The sequence below is a fragment of the Aplidium turbinatum genome, chromosome 7 (assembly GCF_918807975.1).
Source record: "Aplidium turbinatum chromosome 7, kaAplTurb1.1, whole genome shotgun sequence".
In the NCBI taxonomy this organism is placed as follows: Eukaryota; Metazoa; Chordata; class Ascidiacea; order Aplousobranchia; family Polyclinidae; genus Aplidium; species Aplidium turbinatum.
In genome coordinates this window covers 10,490,691-10,512,076 of record NC_137478.1, presented here as the reverse complement: position 1 = coordinate 10,512,076, position 21,386 = coordinate 10,490,691, and the positions used below count along the sequence as shown (strand labels likewise).

At 36.6% G+C, this 21,386-nt stretch overlaps 1 protein-coding gene across 2 annotated transcripts; it reads right to left on the bottom strand.

Moving 5' to 3' along the window:
- Window positions 1-740: 740 nt before the first annotated feature.
- On the bottom strand, window positions 741-19,351 carry LOC145774266 (haloacid dehalogenase-like hydrolase domain-containing 5). Of its 2 annotated transcripts, XM_082585464.1 has the most exons (10): window positions 19,227-19,351; window positions 9,159-9,368; window positions 8,558-8,679; window positions 5,664-5,819; window positions 4,983-5,126; window positions 4,203-4,388; window positions 3,540-3,644; window positions 2,976-3,095; window positions 1,272-2,182; window positions 741-1,078 (listed from the first exon to the last, which is right to left on the bottom strand). In XM_082585464.1, exons 1-9 carry the CDS (start codon window positions 19,266-19,268, stop codon window positions 1,909-1,911), a joined length of 1,359 nt encoding a protein of 452 aa, XP_082441590.1. In that variant the 5' UTR covers window positions 19,269-19,351; the 3' UTR covers window positions 741-1,078; window positions 1,272-1,908. The 2 variants fall into 2 exon arrangements, with proteins under 2 accessions (XP_082441590.1, XP_082441589.1); XM_082585463.1 differs by lacking the exon at window positions 19,227-19,351 and having other exon boundaries at window positions 9,159-9,472.
- Window positions 19,352-21,386: the final 2,035 nt, after the last annotated feature.

The following is a 21,386-nucleotide window of genomic DNA, read 5'->3' as shown; positions in this document are numbered from 1 at the left end:
TCATTATTGCGTCATAATTGCAAAATCAACTATTGTTGTTCCTAACAGTACAGTATGTTAGTGATGTATGCGCCTTCAGGTGAGCTTCACTGCGACGCCGAGTTCCGAATTCAACAGCAACATGTTTCCCTTGTGTTTTTTTACCAGCAGTTAAATAAAAAAATCCAGAAATGCAAACGTTTGCAAAAAAACGTTGAGCTTGTTCGGCTCAACATATTTTATGCTTGTCTATCACTAACCTCGAACCAAATTTGACCTGGGTATTGAAATCAAGACTTCAGTTTCATCCTTCACACTAAGTGACTGTCTAACACGGCTGTGTTTTACAAAATTTCTGGATGCTTCAATTTATAATGGAAAAGCAGATAATTTATATACTACCTCATCACATCTGGTGATATGCAACTTATACAAAAAAATACTTAAACTTGCATATTGCTTTGTTTTCTGAAAATGACATTAAATAACACAACGTTACTTTATAATGCATCTTCCCGTAAGTAAAAGAAGATTATCAGATATTGCTGGCCGGCGGGCTCTTCCGCATTATCAAATTTGGCCCACTTTGGGAAAAGTTTGGACACCCCTAGTGTAAAATCAACGCTGTTTATTGGTGGAGTATGATTGTTTAGTATTTTTTCACTGACTGCAACCTGTATACCATATTTAATTAAACCACTTCGTCTTCGTCCACAGCAGCTAGATGTTCTTTATGAAAACCAGAACAGTTGTTTAGCTTTTTGAAACTTTTTTAATTTTATTGACAGATTCTAGTGTTCAACGTGAATTTGATAAAAATGCTATTCATCGAAACACACAAGTTAAAATGGTGCTGCAACGCAAAAATATTAAAATATATCGATTCCACACCTTCTACTAAATAACACGATCTTCAGATAATTAACACAGTTTGTCCAAATTAGACACTAGGACTAGGACAACCATCATGGATTCAAAAACTAACTTGAGCAACTTTTGCTGCTCTGAGTTGTAATCCTTTGATTTGCAATAAGGTGATTTGTCCAAAACAATAATGCCTTCTTTGTGTTAATCACGGGCCTGTGGTACAGAATAAAGCCTAAAGCATGTGTATAATAAAAACAGAGAGAGACTGTTCACCAGGCATTTTATAATAAAAGTAATTTGCGTTCTTCTGGTGACTATTTACTAAGGTTACCTCCTGATGTTAAAGATGATAATACAAAAGCTAGTTATCATCTTTAACATCAGGAGGTAACCTAGTAAATAGTCACCAGAAGAACGCAAATTACTTTTAGCATGTGTATAATATTGAAGCTAAACACAATGAATCAAAGCTTCATTCCAAAAAATTGAAAGCGTTAAATTTTTAAATTGTGTTGATTTTTTAAGGTGTTGCAGTCACAGAGCAAAGCGGTCGTGAATCAGTTAGCCTACGCATATTCAGCTTTACGAAATATAAGCAAAACGAAACAAAAAATTGAAAAATAGGAATGAGCATAACAAAATAAAAATTCAAGATTTGGAAGTGGATAAAGCACAGTAAGCTCGGTATTGAAAGTAGCATTCCGTCCATTGCACAGCAATGCAATGTTGCAAACACATGAATGTAACATTCCTCCAACGATATAAGCCTCACCTTGTCTAAATCACAACTATGCCGCATTTTTCTGACGTGCCTCACGTGGTGTGTTTGCAAGGTTATATGGACAGTGTAATAAGACAATTTCAATGAAACGCTTGACAAAAATAAAGCTTCACTGCTTTCATTGCGCAAGCTATACGTCATGTAAAACTAATCACTGCTTTAATTTCTTTGTAAGAGTCAAAGTGTGAAATTCTTCCACTGAACAATCGATTTTAATTGGAGAAACGTTTGACAAGAAAAACCATGCATAAACTGGTCCATACTGACAGTTCATTGGAAAATCAGTCTGTTCCGACTGGATAATATTTTTCCAGTTCAAAAATTTTGTCAATCGCGTTTTTGACGTCATAAACCACGTGATCTGCTGTGGTCATTTCCTCCGTGTATGGGAGGTCTCGGTGTCCATGGTCAACCTTTTTACCTCCGCATTCGCACATCTCTGTCGGGCTTGGAGAAATAGTTGGATCAAGTTCGTATTCATCCGCATCTTGTGCTCTCCTTGGAATGGGAATGCTAGGCTTGTAAACTCCGGTACAAACCAGGATGGAGTTGCACCTAATGCCAAATTTTGAATTACTAACACATTGTTTGTTTAATAATTAACGGAAAATTGTTTATTTAACACAAGTTAAACAAATGTTTGCTATATTCAAGCGAAGGGGATTCGAACTGCATTTGTGCATGGTGGAGTAGAAAGAGCTAAATCTCGTTCGTAATCGGGTTTGACCAAAGTGGGTTGGGACATGTCCAATCCAGCAGTCTAGTGCAAGTGGCATTGGGTCATCACTCCGCGTTCTAGGTATGTTCCGACCCAGTGCGCACAAAATGACAACGCGCACACTCCGACCTGTGTCCACCAGATATGTTAGCCGTATGGCGACGTAAGCTGCGTGTACAGTGACTCAAGAATGAGATGGTATGCGAGTGATCTATCCAGTGTTACCGTATGAAATGAGGCCTCTGGATAGGACGACAACGCATTGCCATTGGTGGTCACTTTCAACTTTTTTTTACTCTCTTTCGTTCAAATACAAGGCTATTGTCGTCCGAATTTGTTTGGATGAACTTCAAATTCCAATCGATAGGGGTTAACTTGTTGGCTCAACATTTCCCGATTCACTATCAAAATTGTTTGAAGGATTCGTGGAAAGTTACATTGTGAATATAGAAGATGTTATTTAACTACTTTGTTTTCAAGGTAAAGAATCAAACAAGTGATAAAGTAGATTGATTTATAAACTAGTGTTAAGTTAAATTTATTGATAAAGCTTTCGCCGCCGTAAAAACGGCTTCTTCAGCATATTAATCAAATACAAAATAATAATATGTCTTCCAGTTTAAAAATTACCTTTTTATTCCCCGTACGTTGGCGATATCTCCATACATTGCTAAGTGAGATGGCATGCCATTATGGTTGCACAGAACCTGCTCCGAGTCATCTTTCGATTTTCGAATAGTTTTTGGCGACCTGTAAAGAAAATTTCCTGTTAACGAATGCACTACAAAAATTCATGTGAAAGTGCGGCGCTCGTCTTTCATATAATGCTTTTCAAGCTTACCACGGTCGGTGAATGCTGATGTTTGTTGGCTTACCACCTGATTTAGGATTTCTTTCACAACATATCTTAACTCTAATAGCAATGCATCGAAGCATCATTACTGTTTATGAAACAAATCAGCTAAGCACAAAAAGGTTCCAAGCCTAAATCAAAGGGAATAATTGAAAGCAAAGTTTTTCTGAAAAATGTAAATCTTTGTTTAGCAGTTGGCATTGATAACAGAAGTCGACCGACCATCTCAACAATAATACTGAAAGCTATCGGTCACCAAGCAAGTGCTAAGTAAAGGTGAGAGGTGTAAGGCAGGCCTATGCAGAGATTACGGTACTCACAATATTTCATTACAAACTTACATGTTCTGCAAATATCCTTCTCGCTTACGTTCCATTTCTTTACGCTTCCGTGCCAAAAATCGGTTAAACATGTTCGCTCCATAAATATCAGTCAAGGGATTATCACTAAAAGTAATATGTACTTAAATCATTGACAATCCAAAACATCTAAGAAACTAAATAATATATCAGAATCATGACGAGAAGTTAGAATTTATTTAGGCTCTACTTTCGACATCTCAACAAACAATATAACAATGATTTACATAATAATGACTAATGAACAATGTGACAAAATTTCCCAAACAGTGACTTCAAAAAGCATTTTCAACAAAGAAAATTGATAGTTTATAGTTTTTACACCATTTCGTGTTTGACAACACTTAAAATCTTTGCCCAGGTAACTATATAAATAAAAAAAGGTTTACAAAAAAAAAAGATTATCAAATAACGGTAGGCCTAATTGTTGAGCAATGTACTTCCAGGACAGCTTTATTCCGTACCATCTTACGGAAAGAGCCATAGAAAAGCAATCGTACTCTCTGAAATTCAAAATTATTGTCACCTTCGGTCAGTGGTTCAGCTCGTGAATGTTTCAAGGAGGCATTCCTTAACCTGAGAATCAGCATCTCAATCATTTGATCAAATATACAATTGTTAGGTTTGTTTCCTGGCTATACCCACCCAATAGCGTAGATCGTATCGAGGTGAGGGATCTCCATCCTGGTAGCGATTTCTTCAATAAGTTTTTGTGAATATTCGTATGTTACTTCGCTGGGCTTGCCAATCAAAGCTGTGTACTTGAGATCGCGCCCGCAAATCTTTTTGTATAAGTTTTCCAAGCACACCAAAAAGGCACCGTGGCCAAATCTGAAAAAAAACGTTTCTTTTGACAAGTTCTTTCCATTCATTGTTTTTATGAAGTAAAATAATTAAATTCTGTGAGTTTGTGAAGAGGCTCAAATATTCAAGTCAGTATTATTGAAAATGTGAGAGTTTAGAATAAGCATAAAGAGTTTGGAATAAGCTCCATCCTATTATTATTATTATGACTGCTCATCCACATCAATATTGGAACTGGCAAATTCAATCCACAACACTTTTCATTAGGCTGTCATTCATTACTACATGTGTGCTTCTCTGTTTTTGTTTTATTTTTTGCTATTTGTGTTTTTGGGTTTTGTGGCCGTGCTAACTACTGATATATAGCCTACTACCGGTACATAATTTTTCATTCAGGCACGTTTTAAACCTTTCTAGGTTTTGCCACCTTTTCCCGTTCGTTAACGTGCTGGTAGGTTTATATCGATTTTTGTGGTTAGTATCTTTTTCGTCCCGGACGCATTAATGACGAAAAATAAAATGATGAATGATGAATTGCCTGACAATAAAAGTACGGTAGTAAATTGAAAATCTCACAAAACTTAATAAAAAACGGAATTTATCGTGATATTTCTAAACTACCTTGGAATGTTGGCTTTGGCCATCCACTGCAAGTCCATGTTGACAGCCAGAACAGGTAGCTGATTACCGTCAAATACTGGGGCTTGGTTTGGTTTTCCATTTGTCACCAATACGTCGATAATAAGCTGCAGGTTTGTCTCCCACCTTAACAAAAAGAATAATATAAAATTTAATAGACAGAAGATTTTCTAAAGATAATTTTAGTCGATCATACAAAGATTCTTTACTTTCGCGTGTGTGCAATTGAGCAACACATTTCAAAAACAGCTGTCTATTTTGCGTTAAGACATGGCAAAAAACATGCAGGCAACAACACTTCAACAACAGGCGAAAACGCCCTGTTAATGTTGTTAATCGAATCTGAGTCTATCGTTTAACGCCTTTGCAAGTAGGCCTAAGTAAAAGAGCGAAGATCAAGCTTCCAAAGAAGCTTTCTCAGTGCGAAAATAAGATTCCCGCAGTCACATGAGGGTTACAGTACTGTAGTTAGTTCAATTTCAGTTTATTTACTTTTTCTGCTGGCAAATAAACAAAAATATACACAACACAATAAACAAAAATAATTCGCACAGCAAGGATGGCAGCGAAAGACCAAAAGGTCACCAAAGTCAGTTCCCACCCGAACATAGTTTAAAATGAAAGTTTAGTTACTGAAAGTTTAAAATGACTTTTGATGTTCACCTGATTGGTTCCCCGAGCAAAACAACAGCTTCGATTGTTGGAAAGCTATTGTTGTCCTCAACCTGATTCTTGGGCCATCGGCGCCGATCAACCCAGTCCAAATAGGGGTAAGCTTGACGTAGGTCATTGATTGTAACGATTTTGTTAAAGCCGAGACTGAAACGGTAAAAAGATTGACGATGACTACAGTAGACCCAGGCAAGAACGGAATCTTCGGACAATTTTGGCTTATTTTGTTGAGAAAACATTTTTTTTTTTAAACTTTGGAAGCCTTTGAGCAATTGATTGACATTTATTTTGTTGCGAGTGTACACATATTCAGCAAAGTCAGATAAAACAAACGATAACGTAGAATGTATGGATACTACAACGGGTGGCTGCAAAGTGACCTGGAAGCAGGCGCGAATCTAAGAGTTTTTTTCGGGGGGGGCCAGAAAATTTGAAAATCAATTAAAAAGAAAGAAAAAGCTAAACAGATATGAACAATGATACTACGACATATACGATACGCTATAAAATAGACATTAAAACGACCATTTTCATCAATTGTGATGCCGAGGGACTAATATCAGCTGTTTAGAAGCATATCAAACCATATGATGCGAAAACATACAATTTCTACAATTTTTCACAAAATTTCGGGGGGGGCCCGGGCCCCCTGGGCCCCCCCCCATAAATCCGCGCCTGCCTGGAAGGTCTTCTAGTCGAGCAGCCACACTCAACAAAAGAAAAGGTAACAAATTATTAAATAGACCGATCCATCGCCTAGCAACGCTCAGCCAATCAGAGCGAAGGAGAGCAAGCTATCTTTGCTAGCCCACTATCTAGCATTGCTTTTATGCAGTTTCTGTCACATTTATGCTGTGATTTTTTAGAAGTAGAATTTTCTTCTGCGGTACTTGCAGGTTTGACAGCAAATACCTATTTGAGATGTCTTAAAAAACTTAAAATCGGAAACCTGCTGCAAATAGTGCTTTCTAACACACAGTTAACTGGGTTGTTAGAGCCATGCAGTGTTATCAATACATTGAATAGTTGATCACATTTTTATAGAAGAAGTTATATAGCCTGGATGGTGTGCTGTGCTGCAACTGCTACGTTGTTTGTTTGAGTTATTACAATTCACTGGAGTGAAAAATTAATCTATAGGCCAAATCTTTTAAATGAAACCCATTTCTTAGCCTGCAAAGAGCCAAAAGTGGCTGACAATTTCAAACATTTTTCTTTGCATTCTTTGTATTTAATGGCACTTGTGGCATTTTGCGTCAAAAAATCAAACGGAGTTTTAAATTGCACGTGACTTAAACCAGTAGGCTATAATAATGCAAACAATTCACAAACAGGAGAATTAAAAATGGATCTTGCACTAAAAAAGGACCCTTGCAATTGTAGCAAAAGAAGAGATTGCGATTCATGTTGCAGTTTTAGAGCACAAAGTTCTTTCAAAGCTTGATTTTCAGTTATTCAGCTTGCATTATGCATTGCCTAATGATGCAATGAACAGTAAATAAGATAACCATGTACAAAAGAAGCAAAAAAAGTATTTCAGAAGCACAAAACAATAGCCTAGTAGGTTATAGTTATCCATGACATCTCATTTAGTCATTTTGCAATGAGTTGGGCTATGGTTAATTCTTGAATTGTATGAATTAATTACCTACTGGTAGCTTACGGTAGGCTACAAGGCTATTGGTATTATATGTTTCAGTTCATTTTTTTTAATCTTATGTAACCATTGAATTTAAACAACCATAGCCTAGTTTACAGGCTATGCTATTTATTGCAGAATCATGCAAGCTGATAACTGAAAATCAAGCTTTGAAAGAACTTTGTGCTCTAAAAATGCAACATGAATCGCAATCTCTTCTTTTGCTACAATTGCAAGAAGGGTCATTTTTTAGTGTAAGATCCATTTTAAATTTTCCTGTTAGTGAATTGTTTGCATATTATACTGATTTAAGTCACGTGCAATTTAAAACCCCGTTTGATTTTTTGACGCAAAATGCCACAAGTGCCATTAAATACAAAGAATGTAAAGAAAAATGTTTAAAATTGTCTTTGGAAAATCAGCCACTTTTGACTCTTTGCAGGCTAAGAAATGGGTTTCATTTAAAAGATTTGGCCTATAGATTAATTTTTCACTCCAGTGAATTGTAATAACTCAAACAAACAACGTAGCAGTTGCAGCACAGCACACCATCCAGGCTATATAACTTCTTCTATAAAAATATGATCAACTATTCAATGTATTGATAACACTGCATGGCTCTAACAACCCAGTTAAACTGTGTGTTAGAAAGCACTATTTGCAGCAGGTTTCCGATTTTAAGTTTTTTAAGACATCTCAAATAGGTATTTGCTGTCAAACCTGCAAGTACCGCAGAAGAAAATTCTACTTCTAAAAAATCACAGCATAAATGTGACAGAAACTGCATAAAAGCAATGCTAGATAGTGGGCTAGCAAAGATAGCTTGCTCTCCTTTGCTCTGATTGGCTGAGCGTTGCTAGGCGATGGATCGGTCTAAACATGAAAAAAAGCAGTCAATGAAACAGCAAGCCACAATTTTTTAGCAAGAAATCGTTCATATTCCACACCGAGTATCAGAACAGACTATGGTGCCACCACGACAGTGGTACCACTTTTAAGAACACTGTGCATTTTTTTCTTAAGTTTTAGGGAACTGCAGCGTGGTCTGCTGGTAAATCTAATATTTACCTTTGACTTATCATGGTAATGAAACAGTGAACCCATTTTTTTTGCTCTAAAATTGTGTTATGCAATAGGACCACAGTTTTACAATTTTATATGTGCCATATGAATTACCACTTTTTACAAATTGAGATTTTGTCCTAAAATTTAACATTTAATTTTCATAGAATAGATTATTCCACACCTCTTTGCAACTTTTACTGAACCACCATCATGGTCTGGACCAGACACAAGACACCATTTGTCGTGAAAGTTGTGGAACATTTCCAGTGGTGTTTGTGACATGACTAACTGGTCCGGATTGACCTGTAAAACACAATCACTGTTCAATCGAAGTCATTAGCCTTAAAATAGCAAAGCAGGGAAAGCTGATGGAAAGATGGGCCTTCACCCGGCGGGGTAGCAGCCCATCGGATATTATGAACATGTCCACGAGCGGCAAAAGAAAGGCTATTTGTATTTTTTGAAAAAAATGTCAATGACTATTTGGAGAATAATGGAAAAGGCAATGCTGAGAGCAATGTTTGAAATGAAAACGAAGAGTAGAAGATTGAAGAATTGATGGATATGCTAGATATGAGAAAGATTATAGAACAACTTCGCATTGCCTTTTCCATTATTCTCAGAATGGTTGTTTCTTTTTCGATAAGCTTTACAGTTTTTAGTTTTACTTTTATTTGTATTCTTCCTGACTTTAGATTGGAGCAGAAAACAAAATTAATGAATTTTCAATGTTTGTAAATGTTTGTAGGTTGATTAGTTTAAATACAGACCCCTCAACTTACGTAAACACCGAGTCTTTCGGAAAGTGTAGCAGCTTTGACTTCCTGTAGTCCAAATCCGTTCGTGCAGAACACACAGGGCACTTGAAACTCTCGACCGCTTGGATCCATCAAGGATCTTAAGGCATCAGAAGCAGATGGAATCGGAGTTTTTCCTCGAAGAAGAACACCATCTATGTCGAACATAATTCCAAATTTCGGCTTCGCCTTATCCTGTTTAGCAGAGTTTCGTTTAAGCCTTTTGAAAAGATTAATTTTTTTTAATTTTAGTCTGACGTTTGACGCTGACTGACGAACTTTGTGCATTTCTTCAAATAACTTTTTACTCAGAATTCGAATTCCTAAATTGGATTTGAAATTAGAGCTTCACATTTCTTTTTGTTACGTCACTACGGTTTATTGTTACACAATTGGCATGCAACTGCTTACATGCACAATAGTGCAGTCGTGGGAGGTTTTTTGTGGGAACAATTTTTTATCAAGCTGATACTTTGTTCAGACCTTCTCTATACTATGCAGATGGCTCAAAAAAAATGCCCCATGAATCGGATGATGGGAAACCTTTTTTTGGGCCCTTTTTCCAAATGACGTCACAATCCCTTTGGGTCCAAAATATGAAAATTTCAAGTTTTTTAAAATAGGACATATTATACATCATTTTTTAGCATTTTTCAAGGAGAACAACTTTTTCTATTAACCAAAGCCCTGAAAATGTACAGAAAAATAGCTAAAGGGGGTTAAAACTTGCAAATTTCTGTTAAACTTCGAGAAAATTTGATGAAATTTAGTGTGTATAACATCAAACATGAAAGAACCCATTTCATTGCAAAAAAAAAGTAGTGAAGAAACATGTAAATTGTATTTTTTTGTTTTGTTTTTATAGATATTACTAAACAATATAACGAAATATATGCTGTAGTAGTCTGTAAATACAAAATAGCTCATACAGTGTTGTAAAGAAAAAGAAGCTTTGTCAATGAACATCTCTGATTGCGATTGTAAATCTGGTGGCAATATAGTAAGTGCTCTAAGACATTTTTTTAAGAAAGTGTTCGTCATATATTTTGTAATAGATCACCTCTATTTTAGGAGCCCACACGATGGAGTCTCCAATTGATATCTGCGTCTTGTGTGGAAAAGATGAAGATTCGCCTAAGAATGTAGTTGGGTCTAAGGGCTTAAAAAGCATGAAGAAAACATGTAAGATGAAAGGAGAAGAAGACCTGCACAAGAAATTGACACAGCTTGAAGCTTCTGAATCGAACATTGTGGTGCACCATAACTGCAGAAGACGATTTACAGACCCGAGATCGACCGAACGACCAGTACCTGTCAAAAGGCTTCGATCATCCATTGACCATGTGTTTAATTGGAAAAAAAACTGCTTTTTGTGTGAAAAGAGTTGCAACACACGTCGTGCGAAAAACACCTTTAGAGAAGCAATGACACTTTCACTGCGCACGAATGTGCTCAAACGTGCTCAGGAAAGAGGAGATGCATGGGGACAGAAAATCTTCGCAAGAATGGAAAGCTGTACGGACTTGGTTGCTGAGGAAGCTGTTTATCATTCATCATGCATGGCAAACTTTCGCATCAACAAGGAGAATCGAAGATCTTCTGCAGGTAGACCAGCCGACATAGAAATGACTGAGGCATTTGAGAAGTTTTGCGACCACTTTGAAAACTCAATGGATTGTGAAATATATTCTGTTATAGAGCTTTATGAAAAGATGTTAGAGTTTAACAAAAACGGGTATTCATTGAAAGCCTTTCGAGATAAATTGAAGAGTCGCTATAAAGAACATGTCTATTTTGCGAAAAGTGAAGGTTGCCATTCTGAGTTGGTTTGTTTCAAGAATATGACAGACTATATCCTTAGAGAGATGAAAAACAAATTTTCAACGAAAGAAAGTGTTCTGTCAGCTGCAGCTAAAATCATAAAAGCGGATATACGAGAATTGAAAATTTCAAAATCACAATATCCAAACGAACAAGATATTGCTGACATTAACAACGGAAGAAATTGGGTTCCTGAATCGTTGGATCGCTTTATGACGCATTTGGTTGGATCCGAAGTAAAAAAATTGAGCATATGTCAATGCATTGTACAGGCTGCAAGACCGAGGACAGTGATCGCACCAATTTTATTTGGACTTGGTGTTCAGTTAGAGAAGACGTTTGGATCTAAATGGCTGGTCAACCACATTTCCAAACTTGGATTTTCAATTACAGCTGATGAAGTGCTACGATTTAAGCAATGTGCGATTCAGAACGTTGACAGTAGTTTTGAAGAGCAGGCACACGCTACACAAGATCACGTATTTGCACAATGGGTCGCAGATAATGTAGACCACAATACTGCTACGTTATCTGGTAAAGGTACATTTCATGGTATGGGGATTATCTGCTCAAGCAATAAACCTTTGCAAGGCCAATTTGGAAATGTACCACGCCTAAGAGAACGCAAGAAAGCAGGCGCATTCGTCGAAAAGAGAGGCGTCGAAGTAATCCCGTATTACAAATCATCTGATTTTGGCCTACAAAAGCTCAAACTTTCACCTTTTCAACAACTACTTTCGGTATCAACAATTCCACCTGAAGTAAACTATGACTTTATTTGGCATTGTGGATGGTTTTATCATTCTGAAAGTCGAGCAAGGCCAAATTGGTCTGGCTTTATGCAGTGTGTGCAACCAGTGTTTCGACACAAACCAAAAGCCAATCAACTGTTCAATTTCTACCAATCATTGACCTTAGCCCATCAAATGAAACTTGCATTTATTCGACACTTTTATTCGTTATCGACCAGGCAAAAAAGATTGCCGTTAAAACACCCTGTGTTACTTTTGATCAGCCTGTGGCTTAAAGCAATGGGAATTATTGAAGAAGAGCAGCTTCCGATTGTGTGCAGATTGGGGGGATTTCATACTCTTATGAGTTTTTTAGGTAGCGTTGGAATGCTAATGAAAGGATCTGGCTTGAAGGATTTGTTTGCTGAAGTCTACGCGGAAAATAGCATCCCTCATATCTTGTCAGGCAAAGCAATTGCAAGATCGTTGAGAGCACACCTATCTGTACAGTCTGCTTTAATGACACTTTTAATCCAAAACGCTATAGATGACGGGGACGATGCTTCCGGATTTGAAGAAATCCAAAACTTCCATCACTCAATCTTGGAGCGTAGTCATGATGATGAATCATTTGAGAAGTTAACAACATCAGAGGTCTTCCGTAAAGCGGCAAAAAAGATCGAAGAGTTGAGACACAAGCTTTTCCATCAATCAAGGACTTCACAACTATGGCTCCTCTACATGGACTACATTGGTGTTTTAAAGTTGTTCATCTTCGCAGAACGAACATCGAATTGGGAATTACATCTCTTTGCAATCACAAAGATGTTGAATTTGTTTGCATCAACGGGTCATATACATTACGCCAAAAGTGCTCGTCTGTACGTCCAACAAATGAAGAAGCTGCCACAAACACATCCATGGTTGTACGATCAATTTATAAACGAGCAGCACACAGTAAAGAGGACAGCAAAAAGCTTCACCGGAATTTGGACAGATCTTGCGATTGAGCAAACTCTTATGCGTTCAATTAAGTCGCGTGGAGGATTGACGGAAGGAAGAGGTATGACAGAAAGTGTTCGACATCTTTGGGTTTTGAGTCTGAGTCACTCGGCAAGCATTCATGAAGCAATGATGCAACTAAGTAAGGCTCAGTTTCTATCTAGTAACCAGCATGAAGAGTTGGGTGCTTCCAGAAAAAAGAGGGATTACAAAGATTGTGAAAAGTTTCTGGCCTGGTTAACAACGAAAAACCCATTCTTGGTACCAGATGCAAACCTATTTTCTCTTTCAAACGGTCTAGTGTCCATTGCTGAAAAAGATGACGTCAATTGTGAACAAGCGGAGCAAATTGGTCAAAATATTCAGAAAGGTTTAGATGGGGTAGAAATTAATCACGCATCAATCAAACGCAAAGATTTGATCAAACCATTAGAATCCTTAATGGAAGTAAACAAAACGAAAAGTAGTGCAAGTGGTATTGATTCGAAAGTCATGTTCAATAGGATGATTGCTGTTGCTGAAAGAGAGGAAAGCCTTGAGAAATTTTTCGAATTCGAGTTGACTTCAGAGCCAATGTCGATATTCAAGGATGGCATGATGAGAAAACCTGACAAACCCTCCCTTCGAAAAGTTCTTCTGACTGATTCTTTGTCGCATACCTTGGAGGAAATCAACAAGCAAGTGACTTCTATTATCGACGGTGGTGCATTACTACATAAAGTTCGCTGGAAAAAAGGAGTAAAGTTTTTGGAACTTGGAAATTCGTATGTGAAATATATCCAAAACCATTATACCCATGCTGTTGTTGTGTTTGATGGCTATGATGATGAAAGTACTAAAAGTCACGAGCACTTGCGCCGAAATTCCGTTCCACAGAGCACGTTTGTGAAAATTGATCCGAGCAATGCAATTCCTTTTACTCAGGATCGCTACCTCAGCTGCATCGAAAACAAGGCTGAATTCATCAAGTTTGTTTCTACCCTTCTGAGACAATCCGAAATTGAAGTTCACAACTGCTCTGGTGATGCTGACAGTTCCATTGTAGCGAAATCCCTTGATTATGCTTCTCTTCGAAAAGGTCCAGTAAGTGTCATTGCTGATGATACTGATATTGTTATTATGTTACTACATCATTGGAAGGCTGACACTCACGATGATATTTACTTTGTCCAGGAGCGCTTCAACAAAGCCTGGAGCATCAAAGAAGCCAATCCAAGTATTGAAGATATTAAACAAGATCTTCTCTTCCTCCATGCATGGTCAGGATGCGACACAACGTCATCGATATTTGGAAAAGGGAAAGGAAGTTTGGTTGCGAGTTTACGAAAATCAGAAACGCTGAAAGAGAATTCTGCAATTATCAGCAATGTCTGGAGTTCCCAAAATGAGGTCAGAGAAGCATCCATAGCTGCATTCAAGATCTGGTATGGTGGCAATGAAGATTCAACGCTTACTACACTCAGGTATGTATTTTTACATAGGGATTATATAATAATATCTACACTTTTAAGATATTGTCCAATTCTAGATACCCTGTAGACCTATGTAATACTTATCTTTGTTCACTTTTAGACATGGCAAATACATGCACATGGCATGCAAAGGGATAATTGCACCGGAAAAGCTACCACCAAGCCAAAGAGCAGCCTACTTCCATGGGCTGCGAACTCATCATCAAGTTATGTGCTGGTCTTTACTTGGTGAAGAATTCAAATTTAATGTTTGTGAATGGGGATGGAGAAACAATAACAGCAACAAACTTGTCCCAATAATGACGGATATGCCTATAGCACCAGAAGCATTGACCAAAGTAATTAGATGCAGATGTAAGAAATCAACCAAAAATCCATGTGGAACAAAAACTTGCACCTGTCGCAAGTATGGAATGGCGTGCGTTTCTTCGTGTGGGGAATGCCATGGTGTTGAATGTAATAATATAGTAAGTATGCTTAAAATACAAAAACAGTTTCAGATCTTTTTCGTATGTAAGTAATATAATTAGAATGAACGACATACTCCAGAGACTAGACGAAAGATTTAAGAATAAAGATTTTTTCACTTATGCAGAACGTCAATGTTGGTAACGAAGAAGAGGAGTGCTCGTACAATGAAGATGAAACGGGACAAGACGAAGAAGACGAGGAGGAAGGCAACATCTTTGACGTTTTTGATGATGATTATTGATAGCTTCGTTTCGCTTACTTTGTTTAATTCTTGTTAAAGAATATAGAAGAATAATCCCAACAGTGACGAATAATTTCAAATTTGCCTGAAATTCATAGATTTATCCTTTTGCTTAATCGGTAATAACTCTTTTTCTGTACATTTTCAGGGTTTTGGTTAATAGAAAAAGTTGTTCTCCTTGAAAAATGCTAAAAAATGATATATAATATGTCCTATTTTGAAAAACTTGAAATTTTCATATTTTGGACCCAAAGGGTCATTTGGAAAAAGGGCCTAAAAAGGGGTTTCCCATCATCCGATTGATGGGGCATTTTTTTTGAGCCATCTGCATAGTATAGAGAAAGTCTGAACAAAGTATCAGCTTGATAAAAAAATTTTCCCACAAACACCACTTTTTAAGGTCCCACGACTGCACTACAATCACACATAAATCGCTTCTACAACTTTTTTAGAACACGTTTGATGGTGGTGGAAAAGAGCCAGTATTAAAAAATCGTATTTGAACTTTAATTCTTCCACTTGATTTCAAGAGCATATCAGGGTCAGATGGGGTAACAAGGGCTTTATATCTTTCTCAGTCAGTTTGTTTACATTGGATATCACTTCACATGTGGCAAGCGTGCGAAATAGAAGGTGATATATTTACAAAGGGCATAAGAGTTGTTGCGCAAGTCTGCGTGCTGAAAGCTGAAGTTGGATACAAAGTCCATTGACGTCATGTTCACAATGTTGCAAAACAGTTTGATGGTCAAGTTTGTCTCATTTTATTGCGCAGCCAATTCACCAACATACAGAATGCAAATTGTCACTCAGTCGTAAAAAGATGCATTCTAAGCAAGAATGATAGTTTCGTTCTATGTGTTCAGAGATAGGCTAAACATTGCGACTGTGTCATACAGTATTTCAAACTGATTGTATTGCTTATCATGCATGTTATAGCGTCCGCGTTTTGTCGCTTCTACCCTTTTCTAGACCTCTGCTATGTTTGGCATGTATTGTTTTTCGTTGTGGTGATCAGAAAAAAAACTGAACTGAAAAATAAATCTCATTGTCCACTTTGCGCGCATTGCATGTGGTGAAAACGGACGGATAAAATAGCTCGTGCTTGTTTTAGTTCAACACAAAACTACATTGCTGGTGGGAACGATTTAATGAAATGAATATGCGCTATTCTTAAAGCGACGTTCTTATGCTGCATATAATTTTATATGACAATTTTGTATCATTTTCGAAATGATTCAAAACCAACCAAGAATTTAAAGCTTCAAAACTAATCAAGAAACACCATGAAATAGCTTAGGTCAACTCGGTGGCGAGCTGGAAACGTCAGCCGCCCAGGGTTCAAGCGACCACACCGACATTTCAAGTAGCTTTAAGAATCACAAATCAGACATGTTTTTTGAACTTTGAGTAACTTATCTATCTTTCTCGGGGTCATGAAAAAAATGCGGAGATACAGTGCAGAAAGAGTGCAAATTTTTTTTTTACAAATTTCTTCTTCGCTCATGCTCTTTCGCATAAATTTTCTTTCACAGTCACACGCTTTTTCTTTCCTCAGAAAACAAGTCCTAAATGACTTCAGTAAAGCAACACTTGCTTAGGTACTGTACAATCATTAACAAATGTTTAAGACAACCGGTAACCTTTGAATCACTGTGGAAAACGCTTGTGGAAATAGACGTAGTTTTAATCATAACAAGAAAGTCATAAGATGATGAGAAGACTCAAATTTATGTAGACTTATAAATAAGCCGGTGTTTTTGTGTTACTGCAAATTGTTAAATTGTATGTGTTGTCAGTGCAAATGCCGCATATACAGTTGCAGAGTGCGTTCTGGTATCGTTCGGTTATTTGCAATACGATCACTCATGAGCCGAGTTACGATGAACTGCGAAGTACATACGGAGCAGCTGCGATGTTTTCCATTTGTAGGGTTGGTGATGGAAAATGAAATCCGGGGGAGCATAATCATAAAACAGGTAAAAGAGCATCCAGTAGGCACGTATTCATTCATCTTGTGTTGATTATTAAATTTTTAAAATCATTGTGCCAACTGCACGATTACTTTGAAGAATAAACTATTGGCGCTTTTTGAGCTCTGAAATTGTCATACGTTTCGAATAAAAACAGAATTGCCTGAATTTCAAAAGGTAGCTTTCAATTAAAAAACTTAATTTAAAACGAAATCAAGGCAAGGAAATGGAGTTTTAGAAAGTTTTCATTCCCAACAGCAAAATTGGTTTGTTGTGGTAAAGCAAATAATTTAAAAAAGTGTTTTTAGTGTGTTAACAAACTACATATTATAAAATTTGTTACGTTTTTTTTTACAAATTTTCATATCGAGATGCTTCGTGAACACTGAACAGTCTTGTTCTATACTCAAAGTAGATATCAACTGTTTATATTGATTTGTTTGTCAAGTTAAATTGACTATAAAAGTTGAACAAAATTTCTAACAGTCTTCGGCTCAAGCTTTCGATGTTTGTTCGCAGAGATTACAATTCTCAAATTTATTCTTACGTCATGTGCTGCATTGCTATTCACAATAAGTGGTTTAAAGGTTTGGTGTTTGAAATCACAATCCGGGGACATGTTGTTATTTTTTTTAAATGTTCATTTGCTGTCAATCGATGGCTTGCTTCTCTAAGCTTGCAAACGCTCGCGACTATAAATCATCAACCCACAACGAAAGTAGGTTAACTTTGCAAAGCCAATTGCTGCTCGCTCAGTAAACGCTGCTTTTAAAAGAGGTTTGCAGCTGCTAACTTCAATTTTTCTTTGCGTAAAATCAACAATACGAGACATTGATTCAGTGGAAAATGATACGTTTTTGTTTTCAGAGATAGTCCTCTTTAAAAAAATTAAATGGCTTAGCCTACGTCATACCACTAAAGATCACTTTGCAGAAAGCAAATTTGGCACTTCGAATTTATGCAGCAAGACCTCGATTCCGCATCAACAACCTTGTTCATGAATTTGTGCGATTTCCAAATTTGGAAGCATCTTCATAGTTAATATTGTGGATTATTTAAACTAAAATAGTCTAAACTTTTAAGTTTTGTTGCCCACTGGATTTTATGATATCAAACAACTACTGTATTATTGGCTTGTAACCGCCATATTATAAGAGAAAATCTAATACTTTTTGTCTTCACAACTTGTACCTTGATTAATCACGATCAATGAAACAGATATGCATATAATTTATTCTTCCGTTTATTAGTTAATTTTGTGCTCTGGTTCGTGCACTAAAAGTATTTGTGATTTTATATCCTGTCGTTTAACTCATCCCTGTAAAGCTTTTCAGAAAGCTTTTTTTATAAATTAAAACAAGGATGAGAATTTAGTAAAGGCTAAATTTTTAATTCTATCCTATATTAAGATTTGGCCGAAGGGTAGTGTACCCTCTAAGGTGCGCAACTGCGCAAATGCGCAGTAACACCAGACCATTTGCGCAGTGTCATTTGATTTCTGTGTACTTGCATTACAACGCTTCATACTTAAAACAAAGCTTTAAAGTTTTACTTCTATAGAACATATCTGTGATTTGTTCAGATACACTTCAGTCTTCAATACAATTAACATGTGCGTCTTACAAAAGCATTATCATAGCTTACAACGAACAAAATAAGATAAAAAGTTGTAAACATTTTCTGAGAGCAAGCTTCCAGATTCCGGCCTGTTTTCGTAATTTTTTTATACTAACTTCAACTTTTATAGCTAGGCTACTTTCCATTCTTTTTTGCAAGATTTTTTTTGGACGGAACTCCGTGTCCCAATTTTCATTTCCAGATCCTCAACTGAGTACTGCGTAGCCTAATGGTTAAATCTTCCTTGATTCAAGAATTAGAAATACTTAATACATGACCAGTTGACCACAGATGAAAAGTGTGTGATCACAGGAAAAGCGCAAAAGCAACGAAAAGCTGTTTGAATCAGGTTTGTAATTTGTTCGTGTTTTTGATAATAATTTGAGATCACTGCTAACAATTTAGTCAGTTCGTTATTCACTTACAACTTCACAAATGCAACCTTAAAATAATAACGCTCACTGTAAAAAATTATTGCGCACAGGTTACTTTTCTTAGATGAAACACTGCCCAGGGGTTAAATTCAGTATCGGTTGAGAACTCTTGCAATATGCTGTCACTGTGAATTAGACACAAGACAAAGCAATACAATTTTTTTTAAATTATTAAAAAAGTTTGGTTTAAAACATTAAAACTGCACATTTACTCATTCACGAGAACGAGCGATACGACTCAAATTAGCGCTGCAAAACTTCATAATATATTGTTTCACTGCACATGGTTACCTCAGTCTCTTTGCAATTCGTGTTGTTGTTGCAGTCATACATCTTTGTTAAAGCTTCGCAGGCACTTCGTTCTTTGACAAGTAAATTTTTGTTAAAAACTACAAGTAAGAGTAAGATCACTTGAATGCACTGAAAAAAAAAACTCATTGAAAAAAATAAGCTTTTTTGTAGCTACTGGCAACTTCATTTGTGAAGTGAACCCTGAACTACTTCAGTGAAAAGCAACTTTGCACTTTCGAACAATTTTATTGACCAAACAAAACGTGAATGGATTGCTGTTGGAGAAACTTTTACTGTAGAGCATAGTTCTATCAAATTTTCATGAAACATCACAATTGCGGCATCACATCACAATTGCGGCATCACAATTCAGAATTGCGGCATGTTGGGAGCTTTTATAGGAAACTCACCGGAAAACCGTTGGGAAAAGGCATTGTGGTAAACATCGGCGACCGCTGATTCAGCTGACATTGGCACGTAGCTATTGTTTTTGCAAGTGGTCTGCTCAATGGTTATCAACAAATCGGCCATCTTTTTACATCCTTCGCTCAGCAGTTAATTATTGTTCTTATCAGTGCCGTTGAAAAGATTTTTTAAATTTTTCACAAAAAAACATCATTTGAAGCGTAACGAAATCGAGGCAACAAATTTTCTGTCGAAACAAATAACTTGAAGATTTGTGAAGCTGAATGCTTGGCAAATCGTTTGGTTTCAAGTTCACAGTGAAACAAAACTAGGCTGCCTACTTTTCTTACGAAATAAAACACAACGAAACTAAGACTAGAATTTTGCGTCGAAACGACAGATTTTTAAATCATTTGCTTTTATGGGTTACGGTCCTAATTCCATTTTGGTTAAGAGGTGATTTTCTTGAACCATAAAAATTTTGCTACTTGATAAAGGCTAACATGTGTAATTGTGTATTGTGCATGGCTGAAAACCTTCGTATTTTTTTTCATTTTATTGTATTTTGTTAAATGCCGTGTGGTTGCTAGATTGTCTACAGTTCTAATTCTTTAAAAAAAAAAATGAAGTATGTAGGCTACTTACCAAAACTTTTAGCCGATTCGCACAATGAACCCAGCAAGAAAAAGTTTCCAATTTTACATGAAAACATATGAGTTGGTAAGTTAGTTAGTTGGTTTCAAACAGTTGGCAAGCTGTAAATAAAAACCATATTTGCAAAACCGATGAAACAATCCCACATTGTCGTAATGTCTGCCGTGTAACTCGCCTCGTATTGGGTTTGGCAAACAATGAAGGTTAAATGAGGATCCCACGAGGAACGCCCCAGACAGCAAATTCAGTCTTTTTTTGTATTGATTCAACGTCTGCAGACGTTGAAGCGACTGTAGCGATTGCTTTGTTTTCTGGGGCATGAGATCTAAAAGGAAAATTGCTTAATATGTAAAGTCAGTTTATAATATTTCGTTTTCATTCTATGAGGCGATGCATACACAAAAAGTTACTTCAATTTACCCTTTGCCAATATTGTGATTGGAAACAATGAATTTTACTAGGTGTGTATGCAAAATGTACAATGAACGAAAGTTAAAAGGATTGTTTTTGTGAATCTGGACAATTATATGTATTCAGTGGCTGATGGCAGCTGAAGGGTCACCCATAAGTGCTACAAATAGGCTTAGTTACACCGCAAAAACGGAGGCTACGATACGCTTCGAAAAGTAAAATAAGTTTCATATTATATTAGATTTGTGTTTAAATAAGGTGCGCAGTAAAAAATAATGCATAGTGCTGTAGATAGTAGGCTACCTTAAATAAGTTTAATTTTTGTATTTTTAGCGGGCGAATTCAAGCTTATAAAGATCTGTGAAAACACAGAAACTTTGTTGCAAGCATTACAAGTCCTCTGTGTTTCCCCACGTAGTTATAGCTCCATAGGCTGTTTGAAGAGCTTTTCAAAGTTAATCTTAAGCAATAGTTTAAGACTAAGTGTTTATTTCCAAAACATCCCACTAAGTGAAAAATTCACAAAACTCACAAACCACCGAAGATGACTGATTTAAATTGTTTTTAAGAATTACAAATCGGGCAGTATGGTCTATCAGATTTGCACTGTCATAACAACGGCCTCCACCTAAAAACTGCATTTGTTTTAACAACTTTTAACTAAGTTGTTGTTAAAACCACTGAATTATT